This window comes from Rosa rugosa, chromosome 5, assembly GCF_958449725.1.
Source record: "Rosa rugosa chromosome 5, drRosRugo1.1, whole genome shotgun sequence".
In the NCBI taxonomy this organism is placed as follows: Eukaryota; Viridiplantae; Streptophyta; class Magnoliopsida; order Rosales; family Rosaceae; genus Rosa; species Rosa rugosa.
The window spans coordinates 50,014,007-50,038,899 of record NC_084824.1 but is presented as its reverse complement, the minus strand read 5'-3'; the positions used below and the strand labels follow the sequence as shown (position 1 = coordinate 50,038,899).

Genomic DNA, 24,893 nt, shown 5'->3' with positions numbered 1-24,893 from the left:
CAGGAAATAACAGAATGGGGAAGCTAGTCTATGCAATTACTAATTATGAGTGAGTATCGCAACTCCCATAAAATTTTAACTGCTTGAGAAGACAATAAAGACTTGAAATTAAACACCAAATTTAATGCTTGTATATACTTCTTCATTCACCAAAGAATGCCTCACCTCAGCAATTAATTCGAAGGACTAAATAAAAAAAGTTTTAAGACCATGTACTACAAAAGCAATTTATTGTTGATCATTTGCAGGCAAGCATCTAAATTCAGAAGTAGCCAACACTAGAAGAGACTTGATTTCAGAGTATGAATACAGAGCCACACTCAAGAAAAGTTAATAATCCAATAGAACGCATACTTCACATAACAATCGCAGATTGAGGTTACTATAACTGCATACTAGTATATATGGCAAGCTCAAACTTGAGAGGATTGGTTTTACGGGAGCCGCATGGAAAAGCAATGATCCAACTGCAAAGAATGCACTAGTAGGCATGATTATCAAAATATCAAGTGATCTCTCAGAAACTTGATTAAGAGGCAACGATCAAGTGAGAGCTGTGCAAATTTCTTCAAAAAAGTTCAAGGAATCTATCTATAAAATTACTTAGGTAGCTACAGCATTTGCTGTAGAGATAGAGAATACAGTTAGACAACATTTTCATTCTCAAAATGCATCAGTACTGTTAGTAGGATATCCGCCAACATACTACACCATATATCGAAGGTACGTAAAGATAATGGACTCGGAAGTATCAAGTTTCAGCAACAATGGAGCTTCAGCTCACTACACAGTGAGTTCACACTTGATACTTTTCGAGAATGTTATTAGTTCATTCTTATGACGGTTTCGTTGTATATGTTAAAGTATGTGAGAGTTATGCTAAGGATGGGAATTTACTGAGTGGTATATGTAATTGATTTTTTTTTTTTTTTTTTTGCCGAGTTTTTAGAGAACCCCTTACGTAAGGAGGTGTAGAGAATGGGCTTGAGTTCAACCAGAAGACCGGTAATTGATTTTCTGGAGCATTCACCTCTGCATTGTCTGTGTTCAATGTGATCATACATATTAAACTAATCTTGGTCTTAGAAAATCATTGATGGTCCTTGGGAGCCTTACTAAAAAAGTAGCCTGTTATATTTTTCTGTTCCTCAAAATAAGTCTTGATTGCTGCTTCTTACTGAACCCACTAAAGAGAATGAGAAAGACGTTAGGTGTTTGAGGTAAGAATGGGCTAGGTACGTTCTGTAGGCAATAATTTATGGAAAAAAGAAATTGATTTGCAAAGACACTTTGACAAGAGTAATAAGATTTTGATGGCAAGTCCTTAACTTGAGGTTACTCATACCTACAGACACAAGAACAGAGAAGACCTTTATAACTGGCCAATTAAGGAATAATACTGTGGTGCCCTGATACTTATGCCTAAAGTTTTTGTTCTTTCTAAATCAGATAATAAAGTTTTCTTAGATAGAGTAGTACATGTAAAACAAGTATCGTATAAGAAAAGCAATTTAAGTGTGCTAGATGCTTTTGCACACTAGATAAGCACTCAGGTAAAGCAACCTTGCTCAAACATTCAATACTGAAGTCATTCATTTTCTAGCATAAGTTGCTAGTGCATTATGTTTACGCTTATCGTTACCACTCTATACCATGCCTCTCCTCTCTGCATATCAGTGCCACTTTTTACCAACTATGAGTATTTTGTTGCTTCTTGTGTCACAGAAAGGTGTTGCACTTCAGTCCTTTGCATCTGCAATGCCTCCTGCAGTTATCTGGAAAACGTTCGTTTCTGTCAAGAATAACAACACATATAGGCCTACCCTAGTCATGATACATGCAGTCTCAGTTATAGGATGGTGCAAGTAATGATAAAAGTCATAAAGTATAAAGCAAATGAGAAGGATATTGCTTCAGCCTCAGGCAGGTTTGGGGCATCAAACACCTTGCAGACACGCTGTTCCCCTTTGCCTTTTCTAAACATGAGCCTTATGGTTGCTGCATGGGCAAGCACATGACCTCCTGCTGGTTTCTTTGGATCAGATATGAACACTCCACCACCGGGGTCAGCTATCACTGCATGGTAATCGGATTCACTGTGAGCCTCTAACTTACATGCATCAAATTACTATAAGATCCACTCAATAACTACACTTTCAAAAATGATCCATGATTGAGCTCAAAAGGGTCTTTGAATTTGGTCCATGACCAATTACCTTGGTTGGTCATATAGACAGCGACATTGAATTCCTCAGCAATCTTTATTAATCGGGAAAGCATCTGTGCAAGTTTTTGCTGAAGAAGAAAAATAAAGAGGAAGGACATAAGATTTAAATGAGTGTATATTTTATTTGGTCTGAAAGATCTAAATGATAGTAATATGAGCCTATGTATTGCAGGGAATCTGTGAAACTGACCTGGCGATCTGCAAGCTCTCCTCTCCCAGTAAAATCAACACGAAATAGAGCAATCACTGAATCCACAATCTGAAAAACATGAACACATAGAAGTCAATCTGATACTTGTACCATAACAGAGTTCTGGCAAGTAAAGTACTGAAGTCTTTACCAGAAGTCTGAATGGCTCTTCAGCCATTTTTGCAGCTAGACCAAGAAGCAGATTATACTGATGCTCATATGTAAAAGCACGGGCATAAACAATCTTTATGCAGTCACAGAAAATGTCAAGGTTAGTTCACAGTCATGTATCAAACTATCATTTGTTCAACTAAAAGTGTATGTTAGATTGAGGATTACATTATCGAGGACAGCTCCTGGGTCCAAGCCGAATCTTTCAGCTATAGGTATTATTCGTTCAGGCCGGCTGCAAGTGCACTTAGTTAAGAAGAAAACATTCTTATATTGGTGGTATTGATGAAGATAATTGTTGGTCATCCTTTGTTGATAAAAAGCTACATGAAACATTAGTTGGGATGGACAAAGAAAAAGGATACAAAGTTCCCTCAGTATCAATGTAAGCAACCTTTCCATTCCCTCCATGCATGTTAGTGGGAAGCTGAAAAGTAGCAAACAAGCTCAGTCAGCAAGGCTTGATGTATAGAACGTGGTATTTGAATCAAACTGCATGTTTCGGTATGGAAATCTTAGGCTAGCTACTAGTTTATTATGCGAGAAAGACCAGATATGGGATGCACAGTTGTAAAAGCAGTATTGGCATTCAACTTTACTTGGCATGGCATTGCAGCAGTCCAAAACCCACAATTATCACTTTTTCGGCAACATGCTTCTTAATGGTGTATAATTTCTCTGTTAATCAAACTAATGATATGCAAGATGGCTGGAAATCACAGTCAATGTAAACTTAACATTTCACTACTCAAATGCCAGACTTTTAGAGAAAGACCACAACAGAATTTTGCACAATGATGGCATGATTTTTAGTATGCTAAGACAGTCACAACTTAAGGAGAGAGACAAACCTGTGTAGTTACGCAGAGTGTGTGTGCAAGCTGTGTTTTCCCAGACCTGAAATCAGTGCTTAGGTTTAATACAAGCAATGGACAACAGTGATACTCAAAGAAACATTTCAGATTATGGACACCAGTGATACTCAAAGAAACAATGCTCACCTAAATTCCCCAAAGGCTTCTGTGATTGCTAGAGTTTCAACCCCACCTGCAATTTATTAACAACAGAATCAAATGATAACAAACTATCTACCATAATAAACGTTAGATTGAATAACTAATAGCACAAGATTACCGCCTAACAGTTCATCAAGTGCTTGGCTCCCAGTTGTAATGCGAATCACAGACTTCCTCTATACACCAAAACAAAATTCAAATTCTGAGGTTCACATTCATCCCCACACTAACTAATTTTCAAGACTGCATTTACTTAAGCCAGCTTAAAACCACAAACAACTTTAAACTTACTCTGGTTAGAGCATCACTCCCTGTAATATATCCAAAGTTCTGAAAAAGAAAAAACAATAATGAAAACCGAGAAGAAACTTATCACTCGAAAAACTTCAGAAAATCTAGATAAACATTTCAGATTATGGCAAGGTTAAGCACTAACCACTATCTTCTCAGCAGCTTCACAAATCTTATCAACTTTGGCCTCAGATAAGCCTTTAATTCCGGTCAAGTTCTACCAAACAACAATCACAGTAAGGAAATCCAACTTGAACATTTTGTCATTTACAGTTTCGAAAAATTAGAGGTGAAATTAGCTATACCTTCTTGGTGTGCATCATCAAACCATTGCAGGTGTAGATCCCTGCGTCCTGAAGCTTCTTAACATCTCCGGCATTGATTCCCTGAGCAATCACTGCACACAAAAACTCATCACTCCATTACAACTCCGATTTAGTCACTTCCAAAGCAAATTTGGCTTATAGTTTTCAGTCTAATTTTAAAATCGTGAGCAAAACACACTCAATTTACGAAACCAGAAAAAACTAAGCAAATCCATCGGAAATTTGAAGATTGACTGAAAATCCAGTTCAGCTCGGAAACCGAGAAAAACCGAAGCAGTTTTGTGATCATCGAGAAATTCAAATACCAGTGCGAAATGATCGAAATCGAAAATTGAAGTATGTAAAGCGAAATTGAATGGTTGTGAAGCTTACACTTATCGATCACTTCGAAGAGGTCGTCTTCGTCGTCGATGTCTTCGCGTTCGATGAGTTGCATCTGGCTTTGATCTTCGGCTCTGAGGACCAAGGCAGAGAAAGGTTAGGTTATTCCAAAGTGAAACAAGGCTATACCGCCTATACGATCGGAATTGAAGCAAATAGAGAGAGGAGTTTGCAGATCTGTGACTTACTTCATCTTCGCTCTCTGTGGTTTAGGTTGACGAAACGGCGACGTTTGGTGGTTCCGTGAGAGTGGAAATCTTAGAGAGAGAAATGGAGAGGGTAGAGAGAGAGAGATTTGAGTATTTGAAATTTGAATGGCAGAGGAATGTGAGGGATTTAAAGGGCGGGAATGGAGAGCAAGTTTGTTGAGCAGTTGGGTTTTGTGCGTAACGCGTAATTTGTACATTCGACGGCTCTGATCTTGCCACGTCATTGATTATGTGATTCAAACTCATACTAATTGCAACAAGGATCAAGTTTTACCTTCGTCAAACGCTCTGGTTTCATGTCCTCCCGGTTGCATCGTGCTTCATCTATTATTAATAATATGTCTGAATGTGGAGCTGAGGCTCGCCTCGCAACTAGGCTAAGCTCCAAACTCCTTCAAAAAAAAAAAAAAAGGTATATGCTCTCTACCAAGAAGTAGCTCAAGTCATTGTACTTTGATTTAATACACCACATTGAGTCTAATTAATGATATGAAACACAACAAGTATGTCTAGTGACAATTGGACTAACCTTTTTATGCGCTTAAAAAGAAAACATGTTATAGAAGAAGAAGAGAGTAGGAAGAAAATGAAAAGGGATTTTGTCCATTTACCCCATTTCTAGGGATTTTTTTCCCACCCCCATTAAGTTTTTTTAATTATCTCTTACCCAAAACACTTTAAAGAAGTCTTCTCTAATACCCCATAAAGTGTTTTTTTTTTTGGACTTTTTTACCTTCACCCATTGTTACTTAGAGAGAGAAAAAAACCATAGGAGACTTTGCCGGAACCTCGTCACCGGCCGCAGGATTCCGGCCAATTTTCGCCTGATTCCGGTCACCGGTGCCGCCCACCGGACTATTCTGAAAACCTTGCCGAATGTCACGAAAGAGGTTGTCGGAGATCTTATAGGTCGCCGGAAAGGTCTATTGCCCCCCAATACAGAGGCATAGTCTATTGCTCGCCAATAGAGGGGTAATAGACCCCCAGTAGACGTCTATTACCCCTCCAATAGAACTTTCTGTCGCCGGAATGAGAATTAATCTCCGTAAAATTAGACAAATAAAACTTTAATTAAGAAAAAAAACGAGGACATTACGTCAATTCAAAACATCTATTGCCTCCAAAAAAAAAAATATTGCATAAAGAAAACAAAACCAAATTAGATGACGGAATTCTTTTCAAAGCTGTGCAAATTGTATAAAACTATTTTTTTTCTTTTTTTCTTTCATTCTTGGCCTTCTGGCCACTGTTTACTAAAAAAAAAAATTGATTTGGCCACCAAGAAAATGCTCTCGGCACCAAATCGGAGCAAACACTTTTGTTCTCTCTTCAACCAGTTCTTCAAATTTTCATCCTGCAGATGTATACAGTGGTATAGAAACCATACTCGTGCAAAAGCTTGGAGGTCAGAGCTCCAGACTCGGTGACTAGGACGTAGGGATTGGCGTCGTGGTCGAAAACCTCGTCGTTCTAGATGCGATCTTGGGGAGACTTGAAGACCGGGTTGGAGAGGAGGGGGACGCGGCAGGCCTTGACTGATCTGAAGCCGTCTTCGATGATTGACATGGTGGCGTCGTTGCAACAGGGAGGGAGGGAGGGAGGGAGAGAGAGAGAGCTCGATGGCATATGGTGTAATTTATTAATTTGGTTGAGGGTACAATTGTCTTTTTAAGTTAAATGGGGTAGTGGGAAATAAAAATCTGTTACTGGGGTAAGTGAAATAATTTTATCTAATTTTGGCGCTTTGGGTCAAGAACCCTATATAAATTATTCTTGGTGCTATTCCGTCTATTATTACTTTTGTGGTGTCATGGTATGCTGAATTTTTTTTTGATTAAAGAGCCTGCACGTGACTGGGATCGAGAAAGGAGGAGTTATTTGAACCGTTTGTCCAATGGAGGTGAGGTTGACTGTGTCGAAGACTCGAAGATTTTTTTTTTGTTCCAAAAAGTTAGAATATTCATGAACTTGCTTTTATAGTTGCAACCAAATATGTAAAAGATCGATAATATCGTATATGCGAATATAAAACTAAGACTACTTCCAATATCGTATATTCGTCACAGATAGAGTTAAACTGGTCAATCTTTCCAATTTGGTTCGAATGAGATCGGTGCGACAAGCTAGGATGGCTGGACGGCGGAGAACTCAAGTGGCATGCAATTTGGGTTAAGTCGCCGGTCGAGTCGCACTAAAGAGAGGGTAGGGTTTCTAATTTGGGCCGAGTTGAAAAATGACTTACATATTCGGTAAGTCCCTATTTATACCCCTTTTCAGAAACAATAAGTTTAGTTCTTGGACCATAACTATCACGCACGAACTCAGTTTTGGGCATACTATGTGTTTTATGGACTTGGTTTAACGTTCTCTAAACCTCTACGACTCTGAAGAAGAAGATTTCCCAAAATGATTACCCTAAAAAAAATGAAAAAATCAACTCTTCGAGCCCCATAGTCGTTAAAGAAAAGTAAAACTTAAAATAAATGACCTAAATACAGCAAAGAGGCGAACTAAATACAGGGCGTATCAAGCCATCTCACGTAATGCAAGTTTCCATTCATTTTGATATAGACAGGCACTTTTGTATTTTCCATGGATTGGTGAATAGAGTTTTTGTTTTAGGCTCTACGCTCCTATAGATCTTGTTCCTTATGGGGATTGCCCGATGGCTCAAACTAGTGCAAAATCCCCACATATATTATTTAGAGAAAACCATTTTACTTGTAAGCTAAACTGCAGACACTGCCTCAGCAAAATTACAGCATGAGATCATTTGAGTCGCATACAAATTGTACAGACATGCTTGGATCTTGGTAATCATCAACATAACCAGAGGCAATAACAAATTATAATCAACTAGCAACGAAGATATGGATAATTTTCAAGTCCCACTGACATTCAAATATGCGATTACAATCGGAAAAAAGGTCAAATATCCGCATATATAATGGGTAAAACAACAGTTAAATCCAGAGAAGCAACCTCTCCATCATTACAGTTCTCTCTACCTTAACAATGGCATTATTTCAAAACTTCAGCCTACCTCCATTTGACAGACACCGATGCAAGTGTATGCCAAGTTACAACCACACTGAGAAATACACAAGGGTGATTAATTGATGCAAGTGTATGCCAAGGCCTTCTCCTCAGAAAGCTCATCGGCAGTCGCATCCAACTTCTTCCTGGAGAACTCATCAATAGGGAGTCCTGCACAATTGTAAATCATAATGATATTAAAACCCTAAACATTTCACATGTGGTTTAACTGTGAAGGGATGGAGGAGCATGCTCTTACCCTGAACAATCTTCCAATCTCCATTACAGCAAGTGACTGGGAATGAGTAAATGAGACCAGCTGGTACATTGTACGAGCCATCAGAGTAAACACCCATGGAAACCCAAGTTCCCTGAATGTAAGGTCAAATAAATCATAAGCATATTTAACATGATTAGAATATATCTGCAAAACATGATAACATGAGGTAGAAGACATGAGAGAGTAATACAAACCTCTGGGGTTCCAAGTACCCAATCCCTGATGTGATCACAAGCAGAACTAGCAGCTGACAATGCACTGGACAGCTTTCGGGCCTTGATAATTGCAGCACCCCGTTGTTGAACAGTGGCAATGAATTCTCCATTCAACCTACCACAGAAGGTTTTGAGCAAGGTAAGTAACACAATAAAAGGACAAGCTAGAAGAGAAAAGTTTTTCATTCTCATACCAAGCATCATCAGCAACAAGCTCACGGACGGGCTTCTCTCCAGATGGTGTCTTGACAGTTGCATGGTTGACATCAGGATACTGAGATGATGAGTGGTTTCCCCAGATAATGACATTTTTCACATCAGAAACTTGAACGTTCAATCTCTCTGAAACCTGGCCCAATGCCCTGTTATGGTCCAGTCTCGTCAGGCAAGATATGTTTTTCTCAGGAATTGATGGTGCAAATTCCTTCAAGATCAAAGCGTTGGTGTTTGCAGGATTAGCAACAACCAAAACCTGCAAAAGAAAGGAAACAAAATGGCAATTTGTAAGTATACCAATTTCAACTTGAATTTGTAAACTACAAAAATGGTCCTCATGTGATACAAGCAACCTACAATAATGGCAATTTGTAAATATACATGTTACGCCATTCATTAGACCCAACTCTAAGGATGCTTTTGTTGTGTAGGGCAATAACAACCCAATAAATCTATTTGTTCTGCAGAGGGGGCTCACTCACAACCCTTCCGCAGAGGACACATGTTATACAGGAACCTAAATACTCTTAAGCAATTGATTAGACCTGTACCTAATTTTGTTTGTATAGGGCAATAACAACCCAACAAATCTATTTGTCCAGCAGAGGGGTGGTCAATCACACCCTACAGCAGATCAGGCCAAACTCAAAATGATGCATCTGCAAAGCATCTACAGGATTCCTTATTATATGTGTGTGCGCGCATTAAAATCTACAAGATTTCATTGAAAACAGCAAGATGCATGCCATGGTTCCAACAATTAGCTTTCATACATATAATTGGGGAATCAGTTACAATTCGACATGACCGGAGCTGTGATTTTAAATGGTGCACAAATTCATAATCCATAACAATATACCTAAACAACAACAACAGCATATTCAATAACACATCTGGAATAATCTCGTTGGGGAGAAAGACAATTACCTTGCAGTTAGCAGCTGCATACTTCTCTAGTGCAGAAGCTTGGGACTTGTAGATAGAAACGTTCTTTGACATGACATCTTTCCTTTCCATGCCCTCTTTCCTTGGGAAGCCACCAACCATGACTGCAATGTTGACTCCGGTGCAGGCCTCCACAACATCAGTTGTAGCAACGACACCTGCAACAATCCAAGTATCAAATCAGTCGACGGTAGCGGTATCTATATACTATACATACATACTTTATGAATACATCAACCTAGTATGTCATGTTTACCTTTGAGAAGAGGGAAAGCGGCATCGATCAACTCCATCTTGACACCATTCAATGCCTCAGCAGCAAATGGGATATCAAGAAGGTGAAGGATCACGGGCTGGTCAGCCCCGAGCATCACTCCCCTTGCGATCATAGGTACAAGAGCATATCCGATTTGACCTGCAAATCCAAAACAAAATTCAAATTCATCAAAATCCAGATCCACTTCACTGAAATTCATACTACACGATTCTAAAAGCATCGATCTAGTTACTACTGCGGCGATCCTCTCACTCTCAAACAGTATCATACAAAATCAAGCAGCAGATCTAAAACGCGCATCAAACACATGAAAAATCACAAGCCAAAGAGCACAAACAACATCGTTTCAGAAGAAAATCGTAGATCTAAGAAGTTCAAATGGATAGTTGAAAATTGAAGTGAACAGTAAAGCGTTACAGTACCTGCGGCTCCGGTAACGAGGACGCGAGCGGGTTCTTTCGCCATGGATTCCGATGAAGAAAACGAAACGATCTGAAGATAGTAAAGTTGGTTTGAGATAGAGAGAGAGAGAGAGAGTTAGAGTGAGAGTAGAGAAGTTAGAAGGCGGGGGTATTTATGGGCGAGGAAATGATGTTGCCGAGGATATGGATACGTGTCCGAGGGGATAGCTTCAAACGGCGTCGCTTTTGGAGTCTACGAAGGGGTGGGGAATGAAACGACGACGTAGAGTGGTTTGGAAAACAAGGAGACGCTTTGACGGCGTCATGACTTGGGGTTGAAGGGGAGGGATATTCCGTCTAGATTCGGACTCGTGATTTGTCGTTAGGACAATGGTCATGAACCATCCGTAGCGCTAGAAAAAGGTCGTTTAAAGTTTTCTAACCATTGGTCCTCGTGGGAGATGACGTTGGTTAAGGGATACACCAACAAGTCAAATTGTGAGTGAGGTGGAAAAACCAAGTGATAATAGAGGCTAAAAAAGTATGTCCAAAACAAAAAATTCAGGCCAAGAGAATAACAGATATTCAGATTAAATTTATAAAAAAAAAAATTTGATTACTTTATCTAAAAGTCTAAATATTTTTCATAACAGAGAGACTATTAAAAATGATAATTAATTTGTTCAAAGTAGATTGAATACTAATGTAAATAGATTGAGAAGACAGATGATAGATAAACCCAATTGTAGTCATTGTACTGATCTGCATGAATCTATGCTTCATCTTTTCATCTGCATGAATCTATGCTTCGTCTTTTCAGGGATTGCAAAAAAGCTAAGAAAGTTTGGAAAGATGTTGGTGTTCCTGTTACTATGCAAAGAACTTTCAACCTTTATTGGGAAGGGTGGATTGCTGTTAATCTTTACCAAAGCAACTATAAGCATTTTGGCTTTAATTGGTCTCAATCGTTTGTGCTTATATGCTGGTTTATTTGGAAATGGAGAAACAAGTTTATTTTTTATAGTGATTTTAAAGGTCCTCATAATACTTCCACCATTATTCTTCAATATTTGCTGGAATGGAACAATGTTAATATGAAGCAATATGGAGACTCTACTACTAGGGTGTAAATGATTGGTTAGAAGAAACCTAACATAGACCACTTTAAACTTAATGTGGATGGGTCTAGGAATGAAAAGGGTCAGATAGGTGCTGGTGGAGTTATTAGAAATAATGAGGGTGTTCGGTGCAAGGGTTTTATGCAGAATATTGGTTATGGGGAAATCTTGCAGGCTGAAGCTTGGGGCATTGTGATTGGTCTTCGAATTGTGGTTAATATGCAAATTAAGCATATGGATGTGGAATCTGATTCTGCTACTCTCATAAATCTTATTCAAAGTAATGATATTGATTTACACCCTTTAAGGACTCATATTAAACTGCAAATCCGTGATGAATCATTTTGAATTCTGTTCCATCAAGCATATTCATCGAGAAAGAAATATGGTGGGAGAGATCTCACCTAAGCATAGTTTGGACAATGAATTAGGAGTTTGCAGACTGGACACAAACCCTCCTTTTGTTAATCAAGTTTTGATGGATGATATTGATGGCCTAGTGAGGCCTAGGCCTAGAAATATTGTAACAGCTCTGGCTAAGTAGCAGTTGTTTTTTTCTTTTTTGTTATGCTCTTAAATGGCCCTATGTGACAAAAAAAAAAGATAATTAATGCCCATTATTATTTTGGTCTGGGAAAATGATCATTTATCCAATTTTGGGGTTAATTAACCCCATTTACCCAAACACTCTAAGAGATTGCCCACTTACACAACAGTTTTTATTTTTAAACCCCACTTACCCAAAACTCTAAGAGTTGGACCTGTTTTCTTTATATTTTTAGACTGTTTTGCCCTGATCAATGATAGGAGCATATTATGCTACGTTATTATTATTTATTCCTATGCTTTTCTTTGTTAGTTTATATTATTTTTGGATAATTTATTTGTTTTTGTGTTTATTAGGTTTTCCGAAGCAAATAAGGAAAAGAAGGTGTAAAGAAGGAAATTGCGTGGAATTTTGATTCACTAAGGATTCTTGATGGAAGAAGACTTTCCCTTGAAGAAAGGAGTTGGAGATTTACAAGGAAAAAAAGTGAAAGAGTCTCAAGGAGGAATAAAGGCCCTTAGAAGTCAGAATTTTAGGGTTACACACGCACACAAGGAGAAGGAACGATTGGAGCAAGGAAGGAGAAGAAGTAAATTCGGAGCCCCAGAAACGATCGATCGTTTCACCAGGAAGATCGATCGTTTCCCCTGTTTTTCCAGTTTTCGATTTTCTTCCTTCTTTCCAAAACTCATGTATTTCTCTTGTGTGTTTTCCAAGATGATGAGTAGCTAATTTTCTTATAGTTAGGGGCTGCTTTCAGCCCTAGACATGGTGTAACTATGATGTTGGCATTTATTTAATAAGTTCTAAGGATTTCGGATATTCATTGGTTTATTGTTTATTCATTGATCAATTTTGTATGTTTATTGATGGTGCGCAACATTAGTATGCATGCTAGGTTGTAAGGCTATGAGTGTCTTGTATGATCATCATGTCTACTTGCATTCTAGAGTAGCGAATGAATGACTTGAGCTCCATTCATATAAACCAACGTCTAGGTATATTAGGACAACACCAGTACCGAAATTGCCTAGCCTTATTCATAATCTTTTAGACCTTAATGACTACTAGGTGAGAGCTGTGCGAGAACATCACTCTAGGTTCCATTCTAGAAGCTAAGTTAAGTTGAAAACATCATTCTCTTAACACACCAAGTAAGAAAGATTGATAGGTTAAGTACAACACATCATTGGCTTAGCTTGAATAAGGATATTCGAATGAATTGAACTTGTTAGTAAACACATCATAGGTGCAATCATGGTCTAGTGGTGAGAAGTAGTTCCTAGCTAGTTTTCTCATATTTTATCAAAACCAAAAACCCTAAGTTGTTTTCTATTTTCGTTAGTTTTCTGTCTGTCGTTTTCTTTATTTTATTTAGTATATCAGTTCAACTCCGATTTACCCCAATTTTTGTATGCGTCTTCGTCTGTGTGTCTAGTTAGTGTGTATTTAATTTCATAATTTTTGGTTGAGTCTAGCTATAGTTTTTATTTTCGTTTTCATTTCGTGTCTGTTTCGTGTTTTCGAGTCAGTTTTGCAATTGTTGAGTCACAATCCTCTGCGGGAGACACCCTCTTTCCTATACTACCATCGATAACTACTGAGATTGCAGGGATTTATTTAGACACCTATTTTGGGTGTGTCAATCAATCTTTCTCCTCTCAGTCTCTCTCTCCTCCCCCCCCTCACCGATCTCTCTCTCTAGACGACGTCGGATCTCTCTCTCACTCCAACAGGTCACCCACTACGTCGGCTCTCTCCATCGCCGCGCCGAAACTCGTCGTCGTGCTCTCTGCAGCCAGGCTTGATGCCAAGCCGACGGTCCTCGTCGCTGAGCTTCTCAGCGAGGCCGGGCTGGACCTTCTGAAGGAATCGACGACCGCCAGTAGAATCGGGTACGTCTTTGATTTGCTTCTGTCTCTCTCGCCGGCGACTGATCATCATGAAAATCGCAACTTGATTGTATCTCCGGTCCCGGGCTGCAACCGGAGTCGTTGCAATCGGAGTCAAATCAGTGTTTCGGCAAATGGTCAACCGGAATCATTGCAAAATGACTGGAATTGAACGTACATCTCAAACCATTTTACTTAAAAACCATACATCTCAAATACTATACCATATCCTTTTACACAAATACAAATTCTCTACTTTTGAACAAAGACAAAACACTGACTTCCCTTTTTTTTAACAGCAAATCTTGGAATTACAGCAATGAGATCTTAAGGACACCAGAATCTTGAAAACACAGCAGCAGGATTCCTGGGAACAGCAGCAGACCTAAGCCACCACCACTCTATAAATCGATAGTTATAGCTGCTATGAAGAGGAGAAACACAAGCTAACAATAAACAGCCCATGCAATTCCCTCATTCTCCCAGAAACTATTTCCAAGTCCAGACACTCCTCTACCTCTAAGTAGATTCAAACTTATCATGCTTGATCGTATAAAGATCTTCTCTGCCATGTGTATTGACTCCCAAAAGCCATCCTTAGTCCCATACCATTCCCAACTCATATCCCTTATACTGAATACCTCAACCAATCTACCAATCACTGCAGGAATCTCTTCTTCCGAAACTCATGAATTGAAAAAGAGAGTACCAAATAATGAATATAGACAATATATTATTTGGTATTCTCTTTTAAAACCCAGTTCCCCCTTAAAAACAGTAAGTCTTCCCTAAACAGTAATATTTATGTCATTTTTATATGTACTAGCAAAATTGCCCGCGCTTTGCTGCGGGATTTACTATTATCATTGAATTGCTTAGAAAACTAATTGGTTCTATACATAAGAATATTATTGATTTTGTAATGTTATATAGTACAAAAGGTTTGGTTTGAGCATTTGGTCTGGTGTGAAATTTTTTGTAATGGTGGAGAAATTTAGGTAAGTTACCTTTTGAGGTCAGGCACACTTTACCTAAATTTTTCCATTACAATGAATAAATCCAAATTAAACTCAGTGCATCAAAAATTTTTAATGGATGGCTACAGTGTGTTGTCAGACCTGCAATTCAATTAATTATCTGCATAAGTAAATACATAATAAAGTTGTATTGTATTTGAATCTCAAGCAATTACATAATAGAATCAGAGCGATCATATGTGAAATAGGTAAATAGAATAGTATTTGTGTTGAAGACATACCTGAATATGGTAGTATTTGAAAGCATAAATTTGTTGTTATTTCTGGCGAATCTGGGAGAGAAGGAAAATTAGCAATATTAATATACTGGCGATAAAGGGTATAATGTGTTGTTATCAAGAAATAAGAAGTAAATCAACATGTTAGGCTTCTTCAAATGAAAAAGGATTCACAGAAGGTACCTTCAACCGGTAGCTATAACCCTTGGGTTTAAGCTCACCAGGAAATTGAACTTCATTGTTCCTATGTCTTCACTGCATTAAATTAAACCAATCAAAGCAATTAACAAAGAACACTTATAACCAGACATAAGAGGAGTGATTGAGAAAGAGGGAGTACATTTTCAGCGCGGTGCATACAGAGGCTTTCGATTAATATCAAAGTCCAATAATCCCAACTCAAAACTCAGTAATATTTGCAGTCCATGAAGAAAAGGAAGAACTACATGGACATGGACCAATTGTTAGCCTCTTCTGTATTTCAAACATTGCTTTACCGTTCAGATTCCCATCAGTCTTACATTCTCAACAGAAAAGTGGACTTTCAATTTGGGGTCTACATCAAAGCAACAGAGGGTCTATTTGGGGTTTCCTTTTGACTCAATAGTAGTAAAACATATCTGATTACATGTAATCAGTGCACCAAGCATGTCCCTTCTGTATTGGATTCTTAGTGCCCGTGGGTACAGAAAAGTAAATGTAATTGTAAAATTAGAATATAAGTAAATAGGTAAATGCAAGGAACGCAAAAACCTAAATCTTATGAATCCAAAGAAACTCATTTTACAAAATTACACAAACCTAGTGGAGAGCTTGAAAGGAAGTTCACCATTGAATCAGGGAAGAGACTTGTTCAGTGTGCCACACTGAACTGCATTTGTCCACACTTTTTCACACACAACTAAGCCTACCTCAATAACAGCCTGGGAGTTTTACCCCTCTCTGTATAATGCAGGGCAACGTGAAAATCACATAAGCATACTATTAAGGGTGTTTCACACACTTCATATCATGAAGTGTGCAAATATGTAAAATATGCAATGTAGTTTAGGCATGTGTGGAAGTGTATGTTTACTTTAAAAGACTATTACATGCTAGGTAGTCTAGATGAAGTGTGCAAATATGTAAAATATGCAATGTAGTTTAGGCATGTGTGGAAGTGTATGTTTACTTTAAAAGACTATTACATGCTAGGTAATAGACTATTATTGTTATCCAATGCAATTTGATACACACAGTTTTTCACACACAACTAAGCCTACCTCAATAAGACTTGTTCAGTGTGCCACAATGAACTGCATTTGTCCACACTTTTTCACACACAACTAAGCTTACCTCAATAACAGCCTGGGAGTTTTTCCCCTCTTTGTATAATGCAGGGCAACGTGAAAATTACATAAGCATACTATTAAGGGTGTTTCACACACTTCATATCATGAAGTGTGTGAAACACCCTTAATAGTATGCAATGTAGTTTAGGCGTGTGTGGAAGTGTATGTTTACTTTAAAAGACTATTACATGCTAGGTAATAGACTATTATTGTTATCCAATGCAATTTGATACAGTTAAGATTAAATTGCATATTATTAAGGGTGGTTTGATGGCAATGCAGAAAGAATAATAGTAATCTTCACTTATAAACGAAAGGAAAGATACATACCAAACCATACAGCAATGATGTGTATTTGGATCATACCGAAGAAAATTTCTTTGAAGATGAATGTATAACATAACCTTCTGCCCCCCTCCCTCATACAACATGAAAACAGAAGTAAGACATTAGGTCTCATTTATGATCATATTGTGACATGCTTTAGTTCTACAACAGAACTTGAAAACTGAAATTACCAGAATGGAAGGCATTGACATGCTAGGATCTCCTTGATCATAATCGAATGCATTGACATTCTCATCATTGCTCCGCAAACTCTGGTTTTGTTCCATCATCACAGGCCGAGAAGCTGTAAATATAATTTCAGTAATATTATCAACTATACAGAAAACATATTTCACAAAAATTACTCATTTGTATCAATATTATACAGCTGATAACATACACTTACCCTCTTTCAATCTTTTCGATCTTCTTTGACAATCTGTATTTAAATCAGAAACAATAGCAAAACTTTAATCATTAATCCATTATAGAAAAAACTGAAAATACTGGTACTCTATAAAACAAAATGATGAGAAAAATTTCTGAAGAATACACTTGCTACACAAAACCAACCAAGCACCAAGCATGCATATTATAAGAAAAAGATACAATAACCTTAACTGAGTTACAACAGTGTTGCATATCAAAGTAAAGAATGTACGGTTTTTGTACAATGAAACAGATAATAAATAAATAAGTAACCTTTAAAGCGAAAAGAACAAAGTGACAATAAGAAATTAGTTGCATTTTACCAAATTACAGTCTCTTTATATTTAATCATGTCAAAAACTAATTGGCTCTCAACAACATAGATCCTAAGTTTCTCTTATTCTCTACAGAAAATTAATTAGCTTAGGTAGAAACTCTATATAATTAGAACCAAAACAGGGAGATCATTCTCATAATGAGATTTGTTAAGCAGGAGCAAAATGAGACATCACCTATAGAACTAAGTTACAAAATTTGAAAATAAAGTATAATAGAGCAGTTAGTTTCTCAACTTTATTTTCATTATATATTCCTATTTAAAAAAAAAACCAAACTTAATCACATAATGCACCGTGAAATGCAATGTAAGTAACTACTTTGACACCTCAAGAAAAAGCAGCAAGAATAAAAAGGTATTGACAACTATGCAATTGAAATGCAAAATAAACCAAATTATTCTCTACTAATGTTCTCATGACTAAAATTTACTTTATAATACAACAAAATTAAAATTTCTTATCAATACACTTTTACTTACCTTTTTTTTTTTTTGGGAATGAAAACTTTCATTAAAACAGAAACCAAAGGGAACAAGCAGAAGGACAAAGCTCATAAAGCCTAAAAAAGGAGAGGCCAGAGCAGAGGCCATTAAGGAGGGCCAGGGCACCCATCATACAACAAGATTTCAGAAAGAGAAGAAGGCGGGTGTGAAAGCCAGTTCACAGGGCACTTTTACTTACCTTGTCTTCGCTTTATTGATATAGTTTCACAATCAGTGTCCATATGAGAAACAACAGTAAAAGCTTGATCATTAGGTATTCTCTCTGTCTGTTCCCGAGTATTCTGACCTTCTGCATCATCATCTCGTAAAACTCTCCTCATTTTTGTTTTTCCACTCTTCGCTGCCATTACTGTTTTCAAACAACCCACAGTTTTAATACAATGAAACACAAACTCTACAAATAAATAATCTTTAAAGATAATTTACAAAACGACAAACAAACATTGATGCTTTTTCAAATTACATACCTGAACTGAAACCACTTGAAAAATTAAACGCCACACTGTTTGTAGAGTCTACATAAGAAAACAGCAGTAGTCAGAAAAATCAATATTACTACAGTTATTCAATATTATCCAATAAACTTTAGATTTTCTACCTGAATAACAATAGTAGAGTGAGATAGTATTGATTAATAGACAAACAAACAGTGGCAAAAAAATGACAGCAACACTTTTTTGCATAGAACTTGCAAAAGAGAAACAAATAAAACTAATTAAATTACTCTGAACACAATGTTTATAAAGTTTATATAGTAAGAGCAAAAAAGGACAGAAAAGGAGGGGTGTGGGGGGAGGGGGGAGTATGCATAGTTCTGTACTTAATGATCAATTCATGAAAACCAACTATTGCAGATTTTATACCTGTTAAGAAGCCACCTCTCTAATCTCTAGCAACTTCTCATAAAAGTCCAGAGCCGGCTTAGAGCAAGTGCAACATGAGCGACAGAACAGGGCCCCCAAATTTTGGGGCCCTACTTCAAGTTCTAAGAAGCTTTAACACATATAGAGAAGAGCCTCAACGCATAATCTAGTTGTTGTTCAGGTGGCACTGAACCTTTGTTTTTCCTCCTCTTTAGGAGTTCGATCCCCCCCCCCCCCCCCCCATTGCATGTCTCTTGCTTCAATTTTTTTTTTCTTTCCTTCTCCCCCTTACCTTTTTTTTTTTCCTTCTCCCCCTTCCCTTGCCATACTTTCCTGGATTTATTTTTTGGTGGATACTTGCTTCAATTTTTTTTTTCTTTCCTTCTCCCCCTTACCCTTTTTATTTTTTTCCTTCTCCTCCTTCCCTTGCCATACTTTCCTGGTTTTATTTTTTGGTGGATACTGCAGGGCCCATACTGTATTTATCTTTGATAATTCAATTGTAATGTTGCTTCTTTTAATGAAATTTTTGTAACAAGCTTTAGTCTGAATTTTTCTTTTCAAGAAGTGAAAAGGTAATATAAGATAAAAGATTTTTTTAATCTAAAAAATAATTTTGTATAATATTTTCTCTATATAACAAAATTTTTTAATGGCATATTCATACACGACCTCAAAAAGAGGGCCTCACTTTTTAATTTTGCACAGGGCCTCGAAAATTTTTGAGACGGCTCTGCATAAAACCAGAGCCTTATAAATAGAAGACTAACTATTGTAACCTCAACTCAGTTACAATACTATTTCAGTTTCATTGGTTGAGAACAGAATATCACTGGAAAACAAACAAAAATTCAATATACTACAATGCAGAATATGAAATGATAGATGACAATTCTGAACATGTGAAAAGAACTTATCAATTAAACCACAAATCGAAAATAACGAACCAAAATAGTCTAAAAAACACAGAAAAGTCTAAACCAGAATCTACAAAAGCACTGCATAAAAAATTATAGAATAAAAAGAAAAGGAAAACATATACAGAATCTCAAAAAGTCTTACAGAAAACACCATTAATCAAAAACTACTCCAAGAAAAAATTTACAAAGCACGCTTTTTAGATTATTCCTTGTTAGACATCAGTGTTCTTCATACTAATTCCTATTAGGAGTAGGACAATTAGGAAAGTACTAATTAATAGAAAAAATCCAAAGAGTCAGTTGAAACCCAACAATAAAGTCTGAAAATGAGGAAGAGGCATCAAAACCATGGACCAAATTAGCCTAAGAAATGCAGAAAAAGTCTTTACCAGAATTTATAAAATAGCTTGCATCACAGAAAGGAACACAAATACAAAAAACAATGTCAAGCAAAAAGAGCATAGATCATATTTTCATGTCCAATTAAAAAAAAAAATTACAAAGCTCAAACACCAACCCTTGATCGATTTAACCAAGAAAAAAAAAACTAGTTTATTCCTTGTTTGACATCCCAATGGCCTTTCTATCCCAAACAAAAATTTCCACATAGTCGTCTGTTCCAAATAAAAGCACTTAAAACACAATGTTTTCGAGACCCAACCATCACGTTTGAAAATGACCAAGGCACAAACAATGGACCAAAACTTTGACTTCAATCAAAGTAGTCTACAACTATAGAAAAAGACTAAACCTTTAACAAAAAGCTTGTATCACAAAAAGTAACAGACATACAGGGCATATAAAAATAAGGACTAAATACTGTTTAGTCCTTGAACTTTTGCCCTAAAAACATTTCAGTCCCCGGCCTTCTAATTTCACACGTTTAGTCCCTGTACTCTTAAATTTCGGACCAATAGGTCCTTGCCGTTACTTTCCATCCAAAATCTCGGTTAAATCGATGACGTGACAATTTTTTGGGGCCAAAATGTCTATTCTACCCTTACTTTTTTATTTAATTTATATTTTCTCTTTTTTTTTTTCTTTTCTCTTTTTCTATTTGTTTTTATTTATTATTTATTTTTTTATTCTTTTTATCTCTTCTCTTCTGCCTGCTTACTCCCTCTCTTCTCTTCACACGCCTCACCTGAAACCACGCACCAAACTCCAGAAGCCTCAGCCAAACACCACCAAACTCCAAACGGCGTCGGCGGAGGAGTACTCTACGGTGGAGCAGCTGTTTGGAGCTCTGATTCGAACTTGAAATCAAGGCCGAGAGAGAAGATGATCCGATCTGCAGAGAAGATGATCCGATCTGGGGAGAAGACGACGAACGTCGGCTAGTGGGGTTAGGGATGGTTTAGCGTTCAAACCACCTTGACGTCGCCGACGTCCTTTTGGATTCGGTTTGGTCGTCCGTCGACCCTGGAGCGAAAATCGACGCCAAAATTCTTGACGGTTTCTAGGCTTTTTCCTGCAACTCTGGCCTAAATCGGTAGTGCATCAGGTGAGAAAATTCATCTACTCTTCATGCTCTGCACATTGATGTGCTTGATTTTGATTATAGTTGAGTTTTGATGGAATTGATGTTTTGGGTGTTATCGGCTTCGTCGGAGTTCACCGTCCACAACGGCTTCTCTGGTCTTTTGGTTTTGATTTCGAAGCTAATGTTTGTCCTAGAGAAAATTTGGCGCTCAGTGATGCTTAATTCTGGGCTTTCTGAAATGGATGCAAACTGAGCGTGGGTGGAGATGAACCGAGCTTTGTCTTCCAACCATGGCAATTCAGTTCTGAGCACTTGTGGTCGAAAATGATTTCAGAACGCTCAGACTTGTGGAGTGATAATTGGAATTAACTGAATTGAGTTTGGGTTAGTTTGGTTGAAATCTCTCTGATTATTAAAGCATGATTGTTCGATTGAAAGTTGAGTGGTGAATTGATAAGGTTGATATTCTGTTTGTGTTTTCTTTGTTTATAGAGGTGCTGATGCAGGTGGCGAACGGGGAGGGCGGTGTCGGGGACGCCGCATAGGATGCCATAGGGGGTGGAGGAGGAGACGGTGGAGGTTTCATGGGGCTAGAAGAATAGAAAACAGAAAAAAAAAAAAGAAAAAAAAAAGAGGGAAAATATAAATTAAATAAAAAAGTGAGGGTAGAATAGACATTTTGGCCCCAAAAAATTGCCACGTCATCGATTTAACCGAGATTTTGGATGGAAAGTAACGGCAAGGACCTATTGGTCCGAAATTTAAGAGTACATGTACTAAACGTGTGAAATTAGAAGGCCAGGGACTGAAGTGTTTTTAGGGCAAAAGTTCAAGGACTAAACAGTATTTAGTCCTAAAAATAATTTAGTTCTTATTTGTGATTACCGTACCAAACTGGAATGCCGTAACATATATATGTTATAGGTGGCTAGGCCTATGTTTCATTTGCATCAGAACAAATACATAGTTGAGATAGCTATACAAAAGCCAATAATTGCTCCAAAAGTAGATGACTCACTAATCATACAGTAACTGAATGCGCAAAAGATAAAATTAGAAGCGGCAAAGAGCAAACTAATTATCTAAACAATAGTGAAGCAAAGGTAAAGTATAATGCGAGAGTTATTTAGGGACTCATTGCGGTTTTTAATTAGGGATTGGAACAAACTCCAAATCCTGTATGCAGGTTAATTAATATTATATACTTCGAAAGGACCAATAAAAATGGTCATTAAGCTATTTTGACTATATTAAATAAAGTCCAGTATGCCACTTGCTCAATTATTCCTTCTAAACAAAAATCCTTATTATTAGTCGTCTCTACTACACATTCATCATCTCAGTTATCAGTATCAAGGTTCTAAATCTCTGCGATATTTCCGATATATCCCCCGATATCTCCTTTTTTCGACGGACCGATATATTTATGGGGGTAAATATCTTATCTGTCACCGTTTCTGCGAAATTTCTCCGACATCGTCAAATATCCCCGATATATTAGATATTTGCGATATATCCCGATAAAGTGAAGAAATATCTGTAAAATTTGAGGTAAAAATAAAAAAAAAACTCAGTAATTCTCTACAGACGGTTAAATAGTTAAATGTAATTCATCTTTTTTATTGATTTTATTTTATTAAGTGCAATGTTTATAAAACTATACAAAGGGCCCCAAATTGATCAGGGAAGGAAATTTCCTACCAATTTCCCATAGAAATTATTGGTGGGAGACTTGAATAATAATTTGGTCGTCAAGTTACTCTTTCTTGGTTGGTGATACATTTGTGGATGAGGTAACTTCTTATTGATGACAACCTTAAAAAAATTTGGGATTAGAAATGACTAATTTTCAAATGGTTAATGCAGATTGTATGCTTTAGAGATGCAAAGGAATCATTTGGGTCAACCATAGCAAGAAAAACAAGAGAAACCAGAAATACAGGTTTGTGGTATATCCGTATATGTATACATTAAAACACACACATACACACACATATAATTTCTTTAATAGAAAATGTTGATCTATTATAGCAGTAACTCATTGTAGTAGCTTTACAGCTGATTGGTGGACACAATGTGGGTATTCTGCACCAAACATGCAGAAAATTGCAATGTGTATTTTGGCACAAACGGCTTCTTCTTCTGCGTGTGAGAGAAATTGGAGTACATTTGCTATTATTCATACCAAGCAAAGGAACCGTTTGGCATATCAGAAGTTGGAAAAGCTTGTATACTGCTACTACAACATGAAGCTGAGGCTGCGAGATAAACAGGCAAAGAATAATGTGGTCAATGAAAACAACTATATAGATCTACTTCATGTTGCAAGCGAGCCGCTTCATAATGGCATTGATCCACTTCATGATTGGATTATGCCTGCACACCTCGATGATGAAGCTGGAAGACCTCTTCCACAAGTTGTAGAAACTGCAACTAATGCTGGAATCAATGTAGAGAGAATCTTATCTGAAGAAGTTGTTAAAAACCCAAAAGATAATTCAGATAGTGATGATGTGTGGGGTGGTACAGCAACTCCAGATAGTTCTGATGATGGTGGAGAGGGTGGAAGCGGAACAGGTGGTGGAGGTGAAAGATATGAATATGGACAATCTTCTGTGGATGGAGGATTCCAATATACCTGTGAAGGTAATTTTGATCATGCCACCCAAGATGAAGACCACGGAGTGAGAACAGCTGGTCATGGTGCTCAAGAGAAGACCCGATATGGGAGGAGGACTAGAGGTGCAACTGATGATCAAAGTACCCCATCTGATGTTTCTTCAATTGCCTTAAGTTTTGACTCTATCAGTTTAGGCACAAAGCGCAGTGGGATCTCAAATGAATCTCATGAAGGCAACATTAATCAATTTGGTTATGATGCTTATGGATATAATCAATATGGAGAAGTATATGATCAGTCATCTAGTTGGGTTCATCCTTATTATCCCCTTATAGGGGAAACAGTCAGCAACTCTAAAGAGATCTATAACTATCATGTTCATCACTACAATTCGCACTATATGGGTCATATGTCTTGGTCTGATTATTGCATTTTCGTAGACCAGCGAGCGGCTTTTCAACCGCCTAGAGTCTCTTTTTGGATGTAGATGAAGTTGACATTCATATGTATTTATATGTAGTTCTAAATTTCTAATAAATTGACTTTTTTCAAAAACGATATTTTCGTACACTGTATCCCCGATATATCCGATATCTCACTTTTTCAAAGTACCGATAGATATGAAAATACCGATATTTAAAACCTTGATCAGTATCACTTGTCAGCATGGTCTACGTTCTACAATATACATTTTCTGAACAGATGATGATAGCGGTTCATTCGAAAGACCAACACAACTAGGGCACCAACACATCTATAAGCATCCAAAATTAAATAGCACATGCCTCATTTCACCAATAGGCAGAAAGAAAAGTATCATTTGAAGTCTGTACTCTTCTCTGAATGAATGATCGATTGATTGAGAATGTTTGTTTCGTCCATTCATTCATGGCGTACGTACCAACTCCTTTGTTTTTTTGTTTCTGATTTCACGTCCTCGTTTCAGCAGACTTGGATTTGACGGTGCTTTTCTTGGAAAGATTTCAATCATTTATTCCTTAAAATGCATAACCATGTTAATCCCTTTCGAAGCTAAACAACAAAACGGTTCAACACCACACCTCCTACAGCAGCGCCCTTCAAAAT

General features: G+C 37.3%; 3 protein-coding genes and 1 long non-coding RNA gene across 4 annotated transcripts; all 4 read right to left on the bottom strand.

Annotated features, from left to right (window-relative positions):
* Positions 1 to 1,040: 1,040 nt before the first annotated feature.
* Positions 1,041 to 5,120, bottom strand: LOC133709762 (meiotic recombination protein DMC1 homolog). The gene is made up of 15 exons (XM_062135621.1): positions 4,791 to 5,120; positions 4,594 to 4,676; positions 4,201 to 4,292; positions 4,041 to 4,112; positions 3,896 to 3,934; positions 3,723 to 3,780; positions 3,590 to 3,635; positions 3,440 to 3,485; positions 2,954 to 3,015; positions 2,757 to 2,823; positions 2,569 to 2,661; positions 2,418 to 2,486; positions 2,217 to 2,295; positions 1,910 to 2,076; positions 1,041 to 1,784 (listed from the first exon to the last, which is right to left on the bottom strand). The coding sequence occupies exons 1-15, from the start codon at positions 5,033 to 5,035 to the stop codon at positions 1,740 to 1,742; spliced, it is 1,263 nt and encodes a 420-aa protein (XP_061991605.1). The 5' UTR covers positions 5,036 to 5,120; the 3' UTR covers positions 1,041 to 1,739.
* Positions 5,121 to 7,657: 2,537 nt separating this feature from the next.
* LOC133710049 (malate dehydrogenase) lies at positions 7,658 to 10,362 on the bottom strand. The gene is made up of 7 exons (XM_062136022.1): positions 10,203 to 10,362; positions 9,760 to 9,918; positions 9,486 to 9,661; positions 8,537 to 8,814; positions 8,322 to 8,457; positions 8,107 to 8,218; positions 7,658 to 8,018 (listed from the first exon to the last, which is right to left on the bottom strand). The coding sequence occupies exons 1-7, from the start codon at positions 10,243 to 10,245 to the stop codon at positions 7,924 to 7,926; spliced, it is 999 nt and encodes a 332-aa protein (XP_061992006.1). The 5' UTR covers positions 10,246 to 10,362; the 3' UTR covers positions 7,658 to 7,923.
* A 4,336-nt stretch (positions 10,363 to 14,698) lies between these two features.
* On the bottom strand, positions 14,699 to 15,318 carry LOC133707893 (uncharacterized). Its single transcript, XR_009845391.1, has 3 exons — positions 15,177 to 15,318; positions 14,997 to 15,047; positions 14,699 to 14,856 (listed from the first exon to the last, which is right to left on the bottom strand). It is a non-coding gene; the product is annotated as an uncharacterized LOC133707893 (long non-coding RNA).
* Positions 15,319 to 16,496: 1,178 nt separating this feature from the next.
* LOC133708446 (uncharacterized) lies at positions 16,497 to 18,589 on the bottom strand. The gene is made up of 5 exons (XM_062133908.1): positions 18,389 to 18,589; positions 18,100 to 18,270; positions 17,058 to 17,090; positions 16,843 to 16,955; positions 16,497 to 16,743 (listed from the first exon to the last, which is right to left on the bottom strand). The coding sequence occupies exons 2-5, from the start codon at positions 18,266 to 18,268 to the stop codon at positions 16,537 to 16,539; spliced, it is 522 nt and encodes a 173-aa protein (XP_061989892.1). The 5' UTR covers positions 18,269 to 18,270; positions 18,389 to 18,589; the 3' UTR covers positions 16,497 to 16,536.
* Between the last annotated feature and the right edge of the window lie 6,304 nt (positions 18,590 to 24,893).